The sequence below is a fragment of the Hyperolius riggenbachi genome, chromosome 10 (genome assembly GCF_040937935.1).
Source record: "Hyperolius riggenbachi isolate aHypRig1 chromosome 10, aHypRig1.pri, whole genome shotgun sequence".
Lineage (NCBI taxonomy): Eukaryota > Metazoa > Chordata > Amphibia > Anura > Hyperoliidae > Hyperolius > Hyperolius riggenbachi.
The window spans coordinates 33,405,568-33,424,790 of record NC_090655.1 but is presented as its reverse complement, the minus strand read 5'-3'; the positions used below and the strand labels follow the sequence as shown (position 1 = coordinate 33,424,790).

At 46.7% G+C, this 19,223-nt stretch overlaps 1 protein-coding gene across 1 annotated transcript in view; it reads left to right on the top strand.

The window, feature by feature from the left end:
* Positions 1–320: 320 nt before the first annotated feature.
* The window catches only part of LOC137536635 (pancreatic lipase-related protein 2-like), a 118,765-nt gene continuing 99,862 nt past the window's right edge, over positions 321–19,223 (top strand). Inside the window, exons 1-2 of the mRNA XM_068258885.1 lie at positions 321–361; positions 5,476–5,524. Coding sequence (XP_068114986.1) covers positions 5,476–5,524 — 49 coding nt within the window. The 5' untranslated portion in view covers positions 321–361. The remainder of the gene's footprint in view (positions 362–5,475; positions 5,525–19,223) is intronic.

Sequence of the window (19,223 nt, the reverse complement as noted above, 5' to 3'; positions counted from 1 at the left end):
CACGGCACGAGTGCTATCCACTACGCCACCATACTGTCAAAATAATGGGTGGAGGGGGTTGACGGGGAGGGACATGGGGTAAGTGTCCTTTTCCTAAATTTTTGTGCTTTCATTTTTTTTCCTATTGCAAAATGTTGAGATGTACTATGTGCACTTGTATTGTGACCTTGCTGAAATGTTGTCCTGATGTCAGTCTCGTCATCAGTAGAGAGTTATGTTTCCCTATGTTTGTTGAACATTTTTGTTTTGCAGTTCATATTGACCTCTTGGTGACGTTGCCTCCTAGGACAAATCCTAATAAATTTTCTTCTGTTACAGGCTCCGTATTCTTTCTGCCAGAATCTATCGCGAAAAAGCAGAGGTAATGTGTACAGTATGTATTATGTGTAAGGCTGCAATAAGATTCTCCAGCACTACAGGTGGGGAGAGACCAAAGTACACCCCTGTGGGGCCCCTGTATTAAGTAGGTTGCTCCTCTACACAGCATAGCAAGATGTGCCCCCAGTATTAAGCACTCCGCCCCAATATAGCTAGATGTTCCCCCAGCATTAGGGAGCTCCCTCCCCAGTATAGCCAGATGTGCCCCCAGTATTATGCAGCCCCCTCCCCAGTATATAGTCAGATCTGCCCCCAGTATTAGGCAGCCCCCTCCCCAGTATAGTCAGATGTGCCCCAGTTTTAGGCAGGCAGCCCCCTCCCCAGTATAGCTAGATGTGTCCCCAGCATTAGGGAGCTCCCTCCCCAGTATAGCCAGATGTGCCCCAGTTTTAGGCAGGCAGCCCCCTCCCCAGTATAGCTAGATGTGTCCCCAGCATTAGGGAGCTCCCTCCCCAGTATAGCCAGATGTGCCCCAGTTTTAGGCAGGCAGCCCCCTCCCCAGTATAGCTAGATGTGCCCCAGTATTAGGCAGAGCCCCTCCCCAGTATAGCCAGATGTGTCCCCAGCATTAGGGAGCTCCCTCCCCAGTATAGCCAGATGTTCCCCAGTATTAGACAGGCAGCCCCCTCCCCAGTATAGCCAGATGTGCCTCAGTATTAGACAGGCAGCCCCCTCCCCAGTATAGCCAGATGTGCCTCAGTATTAGACAGGCAGCCCCCTCCCCAGTATAGCTAGATGTGCCTCAGTATCAGACAGGCAGCTCCCTCCCCAGTATAGCCAGATGTGCCCCAGTTTTAGGCAGGCAGCCCCCTCCCCAGTATAGCTAGATGTGCCCCAGTATTAGGCAGCCCCCCTCCCCAGTATAGCCAGATGTGCCCCAGTATTAGACAGGCAGCCCCCTCCCCAGTATAGCTAGATGTGTCCCCAGCATTAGGGAGCTCCCTCTCCCAGGATAGATAGTTAGATGCATCCCCACTATTAGGTAGCCCCTTCCCAGTTTAGTTAGATAAATGTTCTTCCAGTATTAAACAGTCCACCTCCGCATTTTAGTTAATGAGATGTTCCCCCAATATTAAGAAATTTAAAAAATGGGTGTGGCTAACCAACAAAACCTGTATTTTATGGTACATGTGGTCAGCTTAAAAAAAATGATTCCTGCTACTATATTAAAACATCTGCTGCCTGTGTTGATGCTGTGGGTTTTATTTATGCATGCACATACAGTATGTACAATAAAGATTGGATTGTTTATGGCCACATTAAGGCAGGATACACACTTTGCAGAATTGCATGCTTTTGCCACTATGTGCTACGGGGAAACCGCATGCAATTCTGCTAGGTGTGTTCCCTGATTAGGACAGCCAGGTGGATGAATCTAAATAATGTGGAGGGAGGCTCTCTCTGACCCTGGCAAAATGTCAAAATGGGAAACGCTTATTATACTGGCCACACTTTATTGGGGAGGGGGTGAATTTATTATTCCAGCCACATTTACTAAGGGAAGGAGGAGGGTTTATTCTGGTCAGACTTACTGTGACGGAAGGGTGGGGGGATTATAATTAGCTCGCAAGGGCAAGGTCATCCTCCTAATGTTTACTGTTTTTATTGCAATATTTGTGCTGCTTGAGACTCTGCTGTACATTTTTTGGTTGTACCTATCTTCCCCGTTGTTGTGTTTTGTAAAGTGCTGCGGAATATGTTGGCGCTATATAAATAAATAATACTATCGGCTATTATACTGGGGGGATTACTATGCTGGGCACACTTGGGGGGGATATGAGTATTGGGCTTGCAACTCTCACTAAGGGGGTGGGGTTATGCTGCACCCCTGAGTCAGAGGTGAAAGGGGGTTGTTATCCTGCCCACAGTTGCGGGGGAGGTTGTCATATTGGCCACACTAATTACGGGGGGTGGGAAGCAAAGGTAGCAATTGTTATGGGCGAGGGGAATGGTCGCTAGACTGGAAGTGGAGGGGGAAATGATAACCACCCTTGTTCTGAAAGTTGGCCTCACCTGCTGGTGGGGGAGGGGGAGGGAAGGGGGGGTTAAAGGACACCTGAAGTGAGAGTATATGGAGGTTGCCATTTTTATATCTCTTTAGGCAATACCAGTTGGCTGGCAGTCCTGCTGATCTTTCATGCATCAGTAGGGTCTGAATGACACACCTGAATCAACCATGCAGAAAATACAGTCATACTTAAAGTGGATCCGAGATGAACTTTTACTCATTGCATAATTGGGTTCCTTTCCTATTGTTTATAGGGCATTCCTCAAGCCAAATACTTTTTTGTTTTTGTTATAATACTCTAATTCCCTATAAACTAAACAAGCCACGCCCACAGGTTTTCAGAGAGCCAAGGCACTTTCAGACAGTAGCAAGGGCTCATGGGAGCTCAGTCTGGGCAGGAGGAGGGGGAGGTATTACTAGCCAGAGATTTCAGAGGCAGAGGGGAGGAGGAGGGGGGATTAGTTTTTTTTGCTCAAGATACAGATAAACCTGCCTCTGTGTAATGTTTACAAACAACATGGCGGCTGTCATTGTATCACAGGAATAATCAATCCTATTCTATTAAAGCTGTTTGCAGCTAGATTTTCTGTGTAAACTATCTAAACTTTAAATAAGATATACAGACAAGTTACTTGTTATAGTTAGTTTTTCATCGCGGATCCGCTTTAAAGGGAACCTATAGTGAGGAAAATTATTTAAAATAAGCACATGACATAACTGCAAATGAATATTACATACTAACCTCACCGCAAGTTCCTCTCAGAAGCTCACCATTTCTTCTTACAGTGATCCCTTCCATTTCTGACAATATTTTGTCAGAACTGAAATATACCAGTTGCTGTCAGTTATACTGTATATGAGCAGCTGTCAGTTACAACGGAATGTGCAAGGTAATGTCCATTTTTCCCTATGGCTCAAGTGGGTGATGTTACAGTTTAACAGCGTGCTTACCAGGAAGCCATTGGGGGTAATGGCCATTTTTAAAATGGAGGACAGAAAATTCCATTGATCACAGTGGACAAATGAGACGCAGGAGAGGAGAAAGATGGAGGAGTAGACTACACAGGAGGTAAGTATGACCTGTGTATGGCTATTTTGACTTTTTATTTTCAGTTCAGGTTCTCTTTAACCTCCCTGGCGGTAAGCCCGTGCTGAGCAGGGCTATGCCGCCGGGAGGCACCGCTCAGGCCCCGCTGGGCCGATTTGCATAATTTTTTTTTTGCTGTACGCAGCTAGCACTTTGCTAGCTGCGTGCAGTGCCCGATCGCCGCCGCTACCCGCCGATCCGCCGCTATACGCGTCGCCGCAGCCGCCCCCCCCCCTAGACCCCGTGCGCTGCCTGTCCAATCAGTGCCAGGCAGCGCCGTGGGGTGGATCGGAGTCCCCTTTGACGTCACGACGTCGATGACGTCGGTGACGTCATCCCGCTCTGTCGCCAAGGCGACGGGGGAAGCCCCACAAGAGATCCCGTTCTTTGAACGGGATCTCTTGATCTCCGATCGCCGGCGGCGATCGGAGGGGCTGGGGGGATGCCGCTGAGTAGCGGCTATCATGTAGCGAGACCTCGTCTCGCTACATGAAAAAAAAAAAAAAAAAAAACGTATTTGCTGCCCCCTGCCGGATTTTGACAAACCGCCAGGAGGGTTAAGTCAGTAAAATCTGATCTGCATGCTTGTTCAGGGGCTATGGCTAAAAGTATAAGAGGCAGAGGATCAGCAGAACAGCCAGGCAACTATTGTCATTGTTTAAAAGGAAATAAATGTCAGTCTCCATATTCCCCTCACTTCAGGTGTCCTCTAAGGTTGTCAACAGGTGGCTGGTGGAACTTGGTTGTGTGTGTGTGTGTGTGTGTGTGTGTGTGTGTGTGTGTGTGTGTGTGTGTGTGTGTGTGTGTGTGTGAGTGCGTGCGTGCGTGCGTGTGTTGAAATGTTTGCAGGAGGTGGAGGGTGCATGCTTTGTAGATTTGCTAACAGTCACTGTTACTTTTTACACATTCTTCCTCCTTACCAGCAGTGCAGAGGCTTACACCAGTTTTGCTTGTTTTCTTCCCTGCCATCTCCCCCTGCTTCTTAATGCAAATTACACATCCCATTAACCAATTCCCAACTAGGGGTTTCCCCCCCTTCTGTACCAGAGCAGTTTCAGTGCTCCTTCCATTTATTTGCCAATAACTTTATCACTACTAATCACAACAAAACAATCTATAGCTTGTATTTTTCGCTACTCACTGGGCTTTCTTTGGGTGGTACATTTTGCTCAGAATTATTTTATTCTATGTGCATTTCAACAGGAAAAATAAGAAAAAAATTGAAAAAATTATGTAATTTTTTTTCAATTATTTCAGCCACTATAGTTTTAAAATAAAACATTCAACTCTGACTAAAACACACACATTTTATTTGCTCATTTGTCCCGGCAACATTTGAAGTATGCAACATTTAAAGTATGTTCCTAGTACAAGGTATGGTGGCAATATTTTATTTGGAAATAAAGGTGCATTTTTTCTGTTTTGCATCCATCACTAAATTACAAGCCCATATTTTAAAACATAGCAGTAATATACCCTCTTGCCATATAATAATATAGTTCAGTCCCTAAGTTCAGTCCCTAAGGTAACTATTTATGTTTTTATTTTAATTGTCATTTGTTTTTTTATATGAGAGAGTGTGGGAGGTAAGGGGTTAATTTTAATAGTATGTATGAAAATTGTATTTAAAAAAAAATGTATGTAGGTGTAATTTTACAATCTTGCCACAAGATGTCCTTGTGCATTATTTTCCTGAGCATACTATTAGTACACAAACAAGAAGTACTGAATGGACGTGTAACTTACTTTGTTACAATGACCGCGGGCATCTCATTGATGCCAGCGATCATTGATACTGGCATTTTAGATCGATGAATGGGCGGTGACGATCTACGCCCATGGGCAGAAACTACTCCTGCCGCAAACAGCACACGTAGTTAAACTCTGTGATTTTGTACCCCAGAGAAATGATGCAATGTTACACACGTGACTGCTATAATAAAATGTTCTTTGTTTAAAACATTTACTTGGTTTTCCTAATGATCATTGGTTCAATCCACAGATGTTTACTGCTATCCTGCTATTCATTTACATCTGCCCAACTCTTCAAGGTGAGATGACAAAGCTATTATAGTTTGATTATGAATTAATCTATCCTCACCACTAGGAATTATATACTCTGTGCTGCTGGAGGACTCTGCTCCTTCCACTATCTACCTCTCCTCTCCTGATATACTCTGTGCTGCTGGGGGACTCTGCTCCTTCCGCTATCTACCTCCCCTCTCCTGATATACTCTGTGCTGCTGGGGGACTCTGCTCCTTCCGCTATCTACCTCTCCTCTCCTGATATACTCTGTGCTGCTGGAGGACTCTGCTCCTTCCACTATCTACCTCTCCTCTCCTGATATACTCTGTGCTGCTGGAGGACTCTGCTCCTTCCACTATCTACCTCTCCTCTCCTGAAATACTTTGTACTGCTGGAGGACTCTGCTCCTTCCACTATCTACCTCTCCTGATATACTCTGTGCTGCTGGAGGACTCTGCCCCTTCCACTATCTACCTCTCCTCTCCTGATATACTCTGTGCTGCTGGAGGACTCTGCTCCTTCTGCTATCTACCTCTCCTCTTCTGATATACTCTGTGCTGCTGGAGGACTCTGCTCCTTCCTCTATCTACTTCTCTCCTGATATACTCTGTGCTGCTGGAGGACTCTGCCCCTTCCACTATCTACCTCTCCTCTCCTGATATATTCTGTGCTGCTGGAGGACTCTTCTCCTTCCACTATCTACCTATCCTCTCCTGATATACTCTGTGCTGCTGGAGGACTCTGCTCCTTCCTCTATCTACTTCTCTCCTGATATACTCTGTGCTGCTGGAGGACTCTGCTCCTTCCACTATCTACCTCTCCTCTGCTCTCCTGATATACTCTGTGCTGCTGGAGGACTCTGCTCCTTCCACTGTCTACCTCTCCTCTCCTGATATACTCTGTGCTGCTGGAGGACTCTGCTCCTTCCACTATCTACCTCTCCTCTCCTGATATACTCTGTGCTGCTGGAGGACTCTGCTCCTTCCACTATCTACCTTTCCTAATGTACTCTGTGCTGCTGGAGGACTCTGCCCCTTCTACTTTCTACCTTTTCTCTACTGATATATTTTTTTATTGTGTCAAGAGATCTGTCAGTTTACTGATTTTCACTAACAAACTAAGTTTGAAAGGAAACCTGAGATGAAGTGAATTAAAAGTTTTATACATACCTGGGGCTTCCTCCAGTCGCCTCTGCACTGATCCCTCCCACGCCGTCTTCCTCCGCCCCCTCGTTTGTCTTGTAGAAGCCCCGTTAGCTTGGCTGGGTCGTACTGGGCATGCAGCACCACTGAGCAGGCGCAGAATATTTCCAGCCACTGAAACAAGAAGGGGGGGGGGGGAGGCCGTGCATGCGAATTGTGCCTGCACCGACTGCCCCCACTTGCCAAATTAAGGGGGCTTCTATTGAACAAGCAAGGTGGTGGAGGCAGATGGCGTGGGAGAGATCGGTGCGGAGGGGGCTGGAGAAAGCTCCAGGTATGTATAACACTTTGAATTCACTTTGTCTCGGGTATACTTTAAAGCCTAAACTAGAAGCAATATCAGGTTGCAGAGGGAAAAAAATACCAACAATAGGTGGCGCTGGTGGGTAACTTTAGCTGCACAGTGAAATAAGATCCCCTATGATACAAACGTAAACAATGTAATATGTAATCACCATGCACTCTTCAAAGTAAAAAATAGTTTCACTTTATTACTAAAATGTCTTACAAATTGGACACAAAACATGGGAGTTCTACATAAGCCATGCCAGTATCAATTTCTTAATGTCATTCCCACTCTCCTTTATCCATCCCATTCGCTGCACAAAAAGGTCCTTCTGAAAAGAAAGACAGGAGGGCAGTGTGTACCAATATCAGTATACTGACCCAAAAACATCCTAAAAAATATCATGTGTACATGTGGTCGGAAATCCGGCATTACCGCAACTCAGTAACTTTAGCCAATCACAGAACTCTGATGCAGTGGACCAATCAGAGAGTGCAGAGTCAACTTGGAAGTATTTGGCCAATCAGAGGATGCCTAAAATAACCCCCCCCCCCCCTCCCCCCCTTCCCAAAAAAATGAGACTCCTCGGAAACAGCAAAGCCGCAGAATCGGTAATCTGAATTTGTCTGGAATCAGAATTTCCATCGAATAGGATTTTAGCATTGCAGAACATCCCTAATTATAGGGCATGTCCTGTAAGAAAAGTATTACAACAGCTCTTAGACAGAAAGCTGTTTTATAGTCTTCTTCAGTAAACCAAACACCAGCACCAGATTCTGAGCAAATTCATTTGATGATGAGTCTCAGCTCTCTTCCTGATGCTCTTGCAGCATCTCTCAGTCTGGAAGCAGGAGATTTGGGCGCATGAGACAAGTGGACAAAAAGGGCGCCCCATTCACTCCCATTATAAATATCGTTTAATGGGCGCCGAATAGGGAAAAAAGGGCGCCGGAGATTATTAACGTCTTAGAAACGGCGCCCGGAGATATTTAATGTTTTATAACTGTGCTTGTGATGATTTAGCTTTACAAAATGAGCCCGTGACGAATAACATTTATAAAAATACTCAACATATTTATCCTGTTTAATTAAAACATTTTTTAACATTTTAACCCTTACTGTTTGTAAAACATTATTATTCACAAAATAAAGCGATCAGTACGTAACGTAAATTGCAATATATTTTTTACAATTACTATTTGTAAAACATTTCTAAAACATTATTATCCACCCAAAAAAAATTAAATTTTTTTTTATTTACATGTTTTATTTATTAATGTTTGTAAAACATTATTATCCATAGGGGGTCTTAGGTTTAGGCACCACCAGGGGGGTCTTAGGTTTAGGCACCACTAGGGGGGTCTTAGGTTTAGGCACCACCAGGGGGGTCTTAGGTTTAGGCACCACCAGGGGGTCTAGGGGTAGGTACAGGGAGGGTTCTGTGTGAGAGTAGGGTTAGGTATAGTTTTAGTAACATTTTAATAATTCTAATCAACAGTTATTATGAATGTACTTATATTAATATCATTGTTATAAACAATATTTTCACATTTTATTATAAATCAAGATTATTCATAACAATATATAATTATAATGTTTAAACAAATATTACTGTTTTTTTAACAAACGTAATTATAAGTTTCAGTTTAGAAACAGGGAAGATTAACGTTTTAAGATTTGCCGATTTCATACACATTATTTAACCTCCCTGGTGGTAAGCCCGAGCTGAGCTCGGGCTATGCCGCGCAGGGGGAGATCTCAGCCCCTGGTGGGGCGATTTGTGCGCTGTAAATTGCTGTGCGCGCAGCCAGCACTTTGCTAGCCGCGCGCACAGCTTGATCGCCGCCGCTCTGCGGCGATCGGCCGCACGCAGCGGCTGAAGAGCCCCCCCCCGCCAGAGCCCTGCGCTGCCCGGATCAATGAGTTCCGGGCAGCGCTATGGGCTGGATCGGGTGTGCCTGACGTCAGGACGTCGGCTGACGTCATCCCGATCGTCGCCATGGCGACAGGAGAAGCCAAACAGGGGAACGCGTTATATACGCGTTCCCCTGTTTGCTATAGATGCCGGCGACGATCGGACTAGAGGGCCACATGCGCCCTCTAGTGGTGTTTCATGTAGCTACCACTCTGGTAGCTTTACATGAAACAAAAAAAAAAAATTTAAAAAAAAGGATTTTTTTAAATTAGGAAAAAAAAAATTAACCGCCAAGGAGGTTAATGATTTATAAATCCTTAAAACACTATTTGTAAACGAAATTCTACACAATATTTTTATAAACGATAATACTGCTTATCGTTTACACCACGCGCCCTTTTTTCCCTGACGCCCTTTTTTGATGTACGCTCTAAGTCTACCCGCCGCTTCACCCACCACCGATAGGTCCAGGCGTCCTTTCTGTCACTTCCGCTATGGGAAATCCAGTGGTGCGCCCGTCTTGCAGTCCCCAGTTAACACTTTTGCCTGCGTGCTGCCTCGATGGTTCCAGGGTCTAGGTACTCATGTGGGTGACGTGCAGCTGCATGCAGAAGCATCTCTCCTCTACCTAGTGGGACGTGGGATTAAAGGGAGCCGGAAGTGTGAAATTTATTTAAATTTAAACAATGCACATTGCCTGGCTTTCCTGCCGATCCTCTGCTTCTAATACTTTTAGCCTTATACACTGAACAAGCATGCTTGCTGCATGCTTGTTTCAGGTGTGTGATTCAGACACTACTGATGCATGAAAGATCAGCAGGACTGCCAGGCAACTGGTATTGTTTAAAAGATAATTCAATATGGCAGCCTCCATATCCCTCTCAGATCAGGTGTGCTTTAAAATGAAATTAAATTTACTGTTTTCTGACTAGTGTTGATCGAACACCCAAATATTCGGGCTCGGGTCGGCTCGGGCGAACATGTTCCGGATGTTCGGGATATTCGGCCGAGCCTAATTGAAACTTCTGAAAAATGGGTTGAAAATAGTGTGGGGGGGAGGGGCATTTACACATAGATCTTAGGTTTAGAATAAAAGCAGGGACTCCTGTTTGCAGAGCCGTGCGCCAATTACACTTGACTGCCAATAAAACAAATAAAACTCTCAAAAAAAGGCATACGTGTATGGGGAAACACTGCACGCTTAAAGGATACCACAACTGAAATGTGACATAATGAGATAGACATGTGTATGTACAGTGCCTAGCACACAGATAACTATGCTGTGTTCCTTTTTTTCTTTCTCTGCCTGAAAGAGTTAAATATCAGGTATGTAAGTGGCTGACTCAGTCCTGACTCAGACAGGAAGTGACTACAGTGTGACCCTCACTGATAAGAAATTCCAACTATAAAACACTTTCCTAGCAGAAAATGGCTTCTGAGAGCAAGAAAGAGGTAAAAAGGGGGAATTTCTTATCAGTGAGGGTCACACTGTAGTCACTTCCTGTCTGAGTCAGGACTGAGTCAGCCACTTACATACCTGATATTTAACTCTTTCAGGCAGAGAAAGAAAAAAGGAACACAGCATAGTTATCTGTGTGCTAGGCACTGTACATACACATGTCTATCTCATTATGTCACATTTCAGTTGTGGTATCCTTTAAGGCCAATGCAGTTTATCACCATGCATTTATAAATTTTATACAAGTGAGATCCTGAAAAGCTGTCTTAGTACCAATGGGACTGGCAACGCTAACCCAGCACACAGGATGGAAGAGGAGGTACAGGAGAGCAAGGCCACTCTTTGTGACACAACCCAGGCCTTGCATGAGGACAAAATGCAGGCTTAAAGCAATGCATTTTGTCGCCATGCATTGAAAAATATAATAGAAATGAGATATTCCTGAAAAGCAGTCCTACCAATAAGCAAGAGTAATTCAATAAACTGTGTTTTTTTATGGGTACAACTGTTCCCAGCTGGCACTGAAAGTACTGTTCTTTTTTTTCAACAATAAGCAAGAGTAAAATTCAATAAACTGTGTTTTTTATGGGCACAACTGTTCCCAGCTGACACTGAAAGTACTGTTTTTTGGGTGGTTTTTTTGAAAAATAAGCAAGAGTAAAATTCAATAAACTGTGTTTTTTATGGGCACAACAGTTCCCAGCTGGCACTGAAACTGGGACCAAATATGATGGGCACGGTGGCTGCTGGCAGTGCCTGCTGACAATGGTGAGGCAGGTGCACTGTGGCTGGCAACAAAAAAGATGAGCACTGTGGCTGCTGGCAGTGCCTGCAGGCAGTGGTGAGGCAGGTGCACTGTGGCTGGCCTGGCAACAAAAACAATGGGCACAGTGGCTGCTGGCAGTGCCTGCTGGCAGTGGGCTGGCAGTGCCTGCTGGCAGTGGTGAGGCAGGGGCACTGTGGCTGCTGCCAATGCCTGGCAGTGGTGAGGCAGGGGCTCTGTGCTGCTGTTGGCAGTGGTGAGGCAGGGGCTCTGTGGCTGCTGCTGGCAGTGGTGAGGCTGGGGCACTGTGGCTGCTGCTGGCAGTGGTGGTGAGGCTGGGGCACTGTGGCTGCTGCTGGCAGTGGTGGTGAGGCTGGGGCACTGTGGCTGGCCTGGCTGACAATGCTGGCACTTAACCGCTAGCTCTGTCTCCTAGTCCTACCTACCCAAAGCTAAACCCCCATGCGAATGGCGGAGCCAGCGTGCGTTTGGGTATTTATATACCCGAACCACGTGATCCGCTCGGCCAATCACAGCTATGGTCACAGCCAGCTAGGCTGTGTGACCATAGCTGTGGAAAAAGCATCGTCAATGCTTATTGGCTGCCTGCAAAGGTGCCAATAAGCGAGGGGAGGATACCGAACAGCACGGCCGAGCACCATGCGGTGCTCGGCTGTGTTGGAACCGAACCCGAACATGCCAATGTCCGGGGAGTAACGAACAGTGCTGAGCACTGTTCGATCAATACTTTCTGACATGTTCAAAAAGCTGGTCTGAAAGGTTTTTGGACTTCTTGGTGTAAACCCTGCCTTTGGTTCTAGTGAGTAGTGATGCTAATTACAATTAAGCAAAATTTCACATACATTTTTGCAGTTATGGCCATACTTAATTACGATTTAGAAATTGATTTTGTGTAATAAATTTGAAATTTTGCATAAGTCCGCAACATTTCATGTCATTTTGTGCTGACTTTACTGGTTGATAGCAAAGCCCCCAAACATGCATACTGTACATGAAAAAAGGTGCCTGGAAAAAGGGCGCAGGGTTTGCCGCTAGAAGAGTCTTGCAAAATAAGTGATATTCTACTATGGAATTTCCACACTAAAATATTGGTAATATTTACTGATATTTTACTATGGCTAAACCTAACCCTACTCTCACACAGAACGCTCTCTCTACCGATGCCTAACTCTAAGTCGTCACCCCCCCCCCAATGGTGCCTAACCCTAAGACCCCCTCCTGATGGTGCCTAATTCTAAAACCCCTCTGGTGGTGCCTAAACCTAAGAAAGCCCCAGGTGGTGCCTAACCCTAAAACCATCCTGGTGATGCCTAACCCGACCACCAGGGGCGTTTCTAGGGTCCTTGGAGATCGGGGGCACCTGTGGGCACCAGGCGGGGAGTTATATGCGGCGCGCCGCGGCAAAAAATGGGCGTGGCCATGCGGTGAGTTGGCGTGGCCGTGGGTGGGGCCAAATGTACATGAACTTAGCAGCGGTGTAAGCTACAGATAACGGGCCTGCCCATCGAAATATTGGATGGAGCCCCCTGTCCTTTATTTGGATAATTTACAATCAGTATAGGCATAGATCAAAGATGTATACGCACATACAATTTTGATTGGTCAATTACTGACCCCCAATTTTACCACCCCCGTGCAGTAAGTGGGCCAACAGACAATGAATTTTATGAACAGAGCTAAAATTGGCTAATCAAAATTGTATGTGTGTACCAGGCTTTACAGCTAATACTGTACATACTGAAAGTAGCAGGGATCAGCATACAATATAGCTGGTTTACAATCAGTAAAGGCACAGAGTAACACCTTACACTGTACACACTGGAGGTAAATCAGCACACAGTGCAGCAACTAGAGAACAGCGTATACTGTACATACTGTAGGCAGCAGAATTCAGCACACTGCAGCTAGCGTGCCAAAAATATGACGATCACGTTGTGCGGCGTGCTTATCGTGCCGCACCGAAAAATGGGTGGGCCATAGACCAGAATATAGGTGTGGTAACGGCCGGGTGGAAACAAATTTACATGAACCTAGCAATGGTGGGACATTAGATTATGACAGTGGTGGCGAACCTTTTGGAGGCCGAGTGCCCAAACTGCAACCCAAAAGTCCCTTATCTATCGCAAAGTGGCAACCGCAATTTAAACTAAATACTGTACAAACGTTTTAACTCATACATGAACATTATGGAAAATCCAAGTTGAAAATAAACTGTGAAGATATTTCATCCATCCTACTCCTGAAAAATGTATTCAATTTTTTAGAACCTCCCAGTTTTATTTTCTGTTTTAAAAAGCTAAAAAAGTAGGTTTAATGCTATTGTCTCATATGATAAGGATTCAGCTTTTCCCATAGTCTCGCAGTTAGCAATCATGTGACCCCCAACAAGACAAATTCAGCAATCATGAGGCCCCCAACAAATCATGAGGCCCCCAACAAGACAAATTCAGCAATCATGAGGCCTCCAACAAATCATGAGGCCCCCAACAAGACAAATTCAGCAATCATGAGGCCTCCAACAAATCATGAGGCCCCCAACAAGAAATTCAGCAATCATGAGGCCCCCAACAAATCATAAGGCTCCCAACAAGACAAATTCAGCAGTCATGAGGCACATAAATAGACAGCATTTCACATAAATAGGCAGAATCCCCCCTTAATATGGTAGCCCCCACGTTAGGTAGTGAGTGACAGGGACCCCGATAGTGAGTGACAGGGAGCCCCTTTAGGTAGTGAGTGAGTGCCAGGGAGCCCCTTCAGGTAGTGAGTGAGTGCCAGGGAGCCCCTTTAGGTAGTGAGTGAGTGCCAGGGAGCCCCTTCAGGCAGTGAGTGAGTGCCAGGGAGCCCCTTCAGGCAGTGTGTGAGTGCCAGGGAGCCCCTTTAGGGAGTGAGTGACAGGGAGGACCTTTAGGAAGTGAGTGAGTGAGTGAGTGAGTGAGTGAGTGAGTGAGTGACAGGGAGGCCCTTTAGGGAGTGAGTGAGTGACAGGAAGGGCCTTTAGGGAGTGAGTGAGTGAGTGAGTGAGTGAGTGAGTGAGTGAGTGACAGGGAGCCCCTTTAGGGAGTGAGTGCCAGGGGGAGCCCCTTTAGGGAGTGAGTGAGTGCCAGGGAGCCCCTTTAGGGAGTGAGTGAGTGCCAGGGGGAGCCCCTTTAGGGAGTGAGTGCCAGGGAGCCCCTTTAGGGAGTGAGTGAGTGCCAGGGAGCCCCTTTAGGGAGTGAGTGAGTGCCAGGGGGAGCCCCTTTAGGGAGTGAGTGCAAAGGAGCCCCTTTAGGGAGTGAGTGAGTGCCAGGGGGAGCCCCTTTAGGGAGTGAGTGAGTGCCAGGGGGAGCCCCTTTAAGGAGTGAGTGAGTGCCAGGGGAGCCGCTTTAGGGAGTGAGTGAGTGCCAGGGGAGCCCCTTTAGGGAGTGAGTGAGTGCCAGGGAGCCCCTTTAGGGAGTGAGTGAGTGCCAGGGAGCCCCTTTAGGGAGTGAGTGCCAGGGGGAGCCCCTTTAGGGAGTGAGTGAGTGCCAGGGAGAGCCCCTTTAGGGAGTGAGTGCCAGGGAGCCCCTTTAGGGAGTGAGTGAGTGACAGAGAGGCCCCCTAGGGAGTGAGCGAGTGCCAGGGAGCCCCTTTAGGAAGTGCGTGAGTGCCAGGGAGCCCCTTTAGGGAGTGAGTGAGTGACAGGCCCCCTCCAGCCGCCGCCGCTCCCTCCACCCCCCTTACCTTGTAGCAGACCTCAGGATCAGCGGCGACCCGACCAGTAAGAGCGGGCGCTGGCCGCACCCGCTCGATATGCGGAAGTGATGTCACTTCCGCATATCAGTGCGGGCGCTGGGTCCTAGCGCCCGCACGATTGGTCGCCGGCTCGCCGCCTGATCCTGAGGTCTGAGTGACGCGGCGGCGACGGCTGGAGGGAGCCGCTGCCAGAGGGGGCCGGGCGGAGATCCGTGGCACCCCAGGATAGATTGGGGGCACGTGCCCCCCCAAAACAGGGCTAGCGACGCCCCTGCCGACCACCTCTAAAACTTTCCTCCACCAACTACTGCAAAAGACGCCATGTGTGGCAATCAAGGTAAATTTCAGCGCCTGATTAGCGGTAGTGATTTGAAATATTCCTGGGCGCCAGGGCTTGTAGAAATGCTAATAGCGGCATTGCATTGCGGAAATTCTTGCGGAAATGCAAATATTGCATTGCAGAAATGCTTTCGGAAATGTGAATATCGCATTGCATTGTGAAAATGCTTGCAGAAATGCAAATAGCGCGGCATTGCATTACGAAAATGCAATGCCCCTATTTGCATTTCCGCAAGCCCCAGCGCTGTTATATTAAATCACTACCACTAATCGGGCACCTTCAGGCTCTGAAATTTACCTTGATTGTCGCATGTCGTGGCCATTATAAAAGCCACGAAGAAGGTAAATTTTGGCGCCCGGAGGCACCCAGTAGCAGCCGCCTCGTGCACAAATATCCTTTCTTTGTCCCTATTCACAGCTTTTATAATAGATGTCTATGGCAGTGCCGTTTTTTCCAAAAGGCCTCCTACAACCTTTTTCCTTGCTTTGCCCATTCATACATGCTATATCATCCCTAAAAGACTTTTCAAAAAGACCTTGTAGTTTTTGAGAGAATCTATTTTAAAAATGCTAAAGTTCTGAGGTTTTTTAAACTCGGAAAAATTACAGTTTAAGAACCATTTTTTCTTTGCATATTTAAATTCGATTTTCTCAAAAACAGCAAGGTCTTCTGTTCTCGCAATTCCCCCTGAACCACTTTAGGACCTCAGGCTTACACTAGTGTTGGGCGAACACCTAGATGTTCGGGTTCGCGAACGTTCGCCGAACATCGCCGCGATGTTCGGGTGTTCGACCCCAACTCCGAACATAATGGAAGTCAATGGGGACCCGAACTTTCGTGCTTTGTAAAGCTTCCTTACATGCTACATACCCCAAATTTGCAGGGTATGTGCACCTTGGGAGTGGGTACAAGAGGAAAAATTTTTTAGCAAAAAGAGCTTATAGTTTTTGAGAAAATCGATTTTAAAGTTTCAAAGGGAAAACTGTCTTTTAAATGCGGAAAATGTCTGTTTTCTTTGCACAGGTAACATGCTTTTTGTCGGCATGCAGTCATAAATGTAATACATATAAGAGGTTCCAGGAAAAGGGACCGGTAACGCTAACCCAGCAGCAGCACACGTGATGGAACAGGAGGAGGGTGGCGCAGGAGGAGAAGGCCACGCTTTGAGACACAACAACCCAGGCTTTGCATGAGGACAAGAAGCGTGCGGATAGCAATTTGCGTTTTGTCGCCATGCAGTCATAAATTTAATACAGATGAGAGGTTCAATAAACAGGGACCAGAAACGCTAACCCATCACAGATGTTCATTGTTCATGTTACTTGGTTGGGGTCCGGGAGTGTTGCGTAGTCGTTTCCAATCCAGGATTGATTCATTTTAATTTGAGTCAGACGGTCTGCATTTTCTGTGGAGAGGCGGATACGCCGATCTGTGACGATGCCTCCGGCAGCACTAAAACAGCGTTCCGACATAACGCTGGCTGCCGGGCAAGCCAGCACCTCTATTGCGTACATTGCCAGTTTGTGCTAGGTGTCTAGCTTCGATACCCAATAGTTGAAGGGTGCAGATGGATTGTTCAACACAGCTATGCCATCTGACATGTAGTCCTTGACCATCTTCTCCAGGCGATCGGTGTTGGAGGTGGATCTGCACGCTTGCTGTTCTGTGTGCTGCTGCATGGGTGTCAGAAAATTTTCCCACTCCAAGGACACTGCCGATACCATTCCCTTTGGGCACTAGCTGCGGCTTGTGTTGTTTGCTGCCCTCCTGGTCGTCCTGGGTTTGCGGAAGTCAGTCTGTCGGCGTACAACTGGCTAGAGGAGGGGGAGGATGTCAATCTCCTCTTTAAAGTCTCCACAAGGGCCTGCTGGTATTCTTCCATTTTGATCTGTCGGACTCTTTCTTCAAGCAGTTTTGGAACATTGTGTTTGTACCGTGGATCCAGAAGGGTATAAACCCAGTAATTGGTGTTGTCCAGAATGCGCACAATGCCTGGGTCGCATTCAATGCAGTCCTAGGCCGAAGAGGTCATAGCCTAGGGTCACAAAAACCTGTTTATTTGGGCTATTTCAATGGTAGTGATGGTGACGTACATAAATCTCAGCCATGGCCGTTAGCAACGTCTGAATTTCACGAAATGTCTCATGCAGGTAGAAGACATATTGTTAGACTTGGATTCCAAAGATGGGGTCCCTACATCTCTGCAAACCAGAGTTACAGGGGTCCAAAATTGGTAAAATCCCCCATAGGCTTTCATTGGGCCTACTATTTACCGTTCCAAAATCTCACACCATTTCAAAGGGCAATGGCTCAGCAGTGGCAAAACTCACCAGTCATGATCCCCCTAAGGGTCCCTACAATGCTAGAAAATTTGGTACTGCTGAGCCATTGCCCTTTGAAAAGATGTGAGATTTTGGAAAGTGAAATAGGGAGGCAATGAAAGCCTATGGGGGATTTTACCAATTTTGGACCCCTGTAACTCTGGTTTGCAGAGATGTAGGGACCCCATCTTTGGAATCCAAGTCTAACAATATGTCTTCTACCTGCATGAGACATTTCGTGAAATTCAGACGTTGCTAACGGCCATGGCTGAGATTTATGTACGTCACCATCACTACCATTGAAATAGCCCAAATAAACAGGTTTTTGTGACCCTAGGCTATGACCTCTTTGGCCTAGGGGCCCGAAACTCACCAGTCATGTTCCCACTTAAGGGTCCCTACAATGCTAGAAAATTTGCCACTGCTGATCAATTGCCCTTTGAAAAGATGTGAGATTTTGGAACTGTAAATAGGAGGCCTAATGAAAGCCTATGGGGGATTTTACCAATTTTGGACCCCTGTAACTCTGGTTTGCAGAGATGTAGGGACCCCATCTTTGGAATCCAAGTCTAACAATATGTCTTCTACCTGCATGAGACATTTCGTGAAATTCAGACGTTGCTAACGGCCATGGCTGAGATTTATGTACGTCACCATCACTACCATTGAAATAGCCCAAATAAACAGGTTGTTGTGACCCTAGGCTATGACCTCTTCGGCCTAGGACTGCATTGAACGCGACCCACGCATTGTGCGCATTCTGGACAACACCAATTACTGGGTTTATACCCTTCTGGATCCACGGTACAAACACAATGTTCCAAAACTGCTTGAAGAAAGAGCCAGACAGGTCAAAATGGAAGAATACCAGCAGGCCCTTGTGGAGACTTTAAAGAGGAGATTGACATCCTCCCCCTCCTCTAGCCAGTTGTTCGCCGACAGACTGACTTCCGCAAACCCAGGACGACCAGGAGGGCAGCAAACAACACAAGCCGCAGCTAGTGCCAAAAAGGGAATGGTATCGGCAGTGTCCTTGGAGTGGGAAAATTTTCTGATACCCATGCAGCAGCACACAGAACAGCAAGCGTGCAGATCCACCTCCAACACCGATCGCCTGGAGAAGATGGTCAAGGACTACATGTCAGATGGCATAGCTGTGTTGAACAATCCATCTGCACCCTTCAACTATTGGGTATCGAAGCTAGACACCTGGCACAAACTGGCAATGTACGCAATAGAGGTGCTGGCTTGCCCGGCAGCCAGCGTTATGTAGGAACGCTGTTTCAGTGCTGCCGGAGGCATTGTCACAGATCGGCGTATCCGCCTCTCCACAGAAAATGCAGACCGTCTGACTCAAATTAAAATGAATCAATCCTGGATTGGAAACGACTACGCAACACTCCCGGACCCCAACCAAGTAACATGAATAATGAACATCTGTGATGGGTTAGCGTTTCCGGTCCCTGTTTATTGAACCTCTCATCTGTATTACATTTATGACTGCATGGCGACAAAACGCAAATTGCTATCCGCACGCTTCTTGTCCTCATGCAAGGCCTGGGTTGTTGTGTCTCAAAGCGTGGCCTTCTCCTCCTGCGCCACCCTCCTCCTGTTCCATCACGTGTGCTGCTGCTGGGTTAGCGTTACCGGTCCCTTTTCCTGGAACCTCTTATATGTATTACATTTATGACTGCATGCCGACA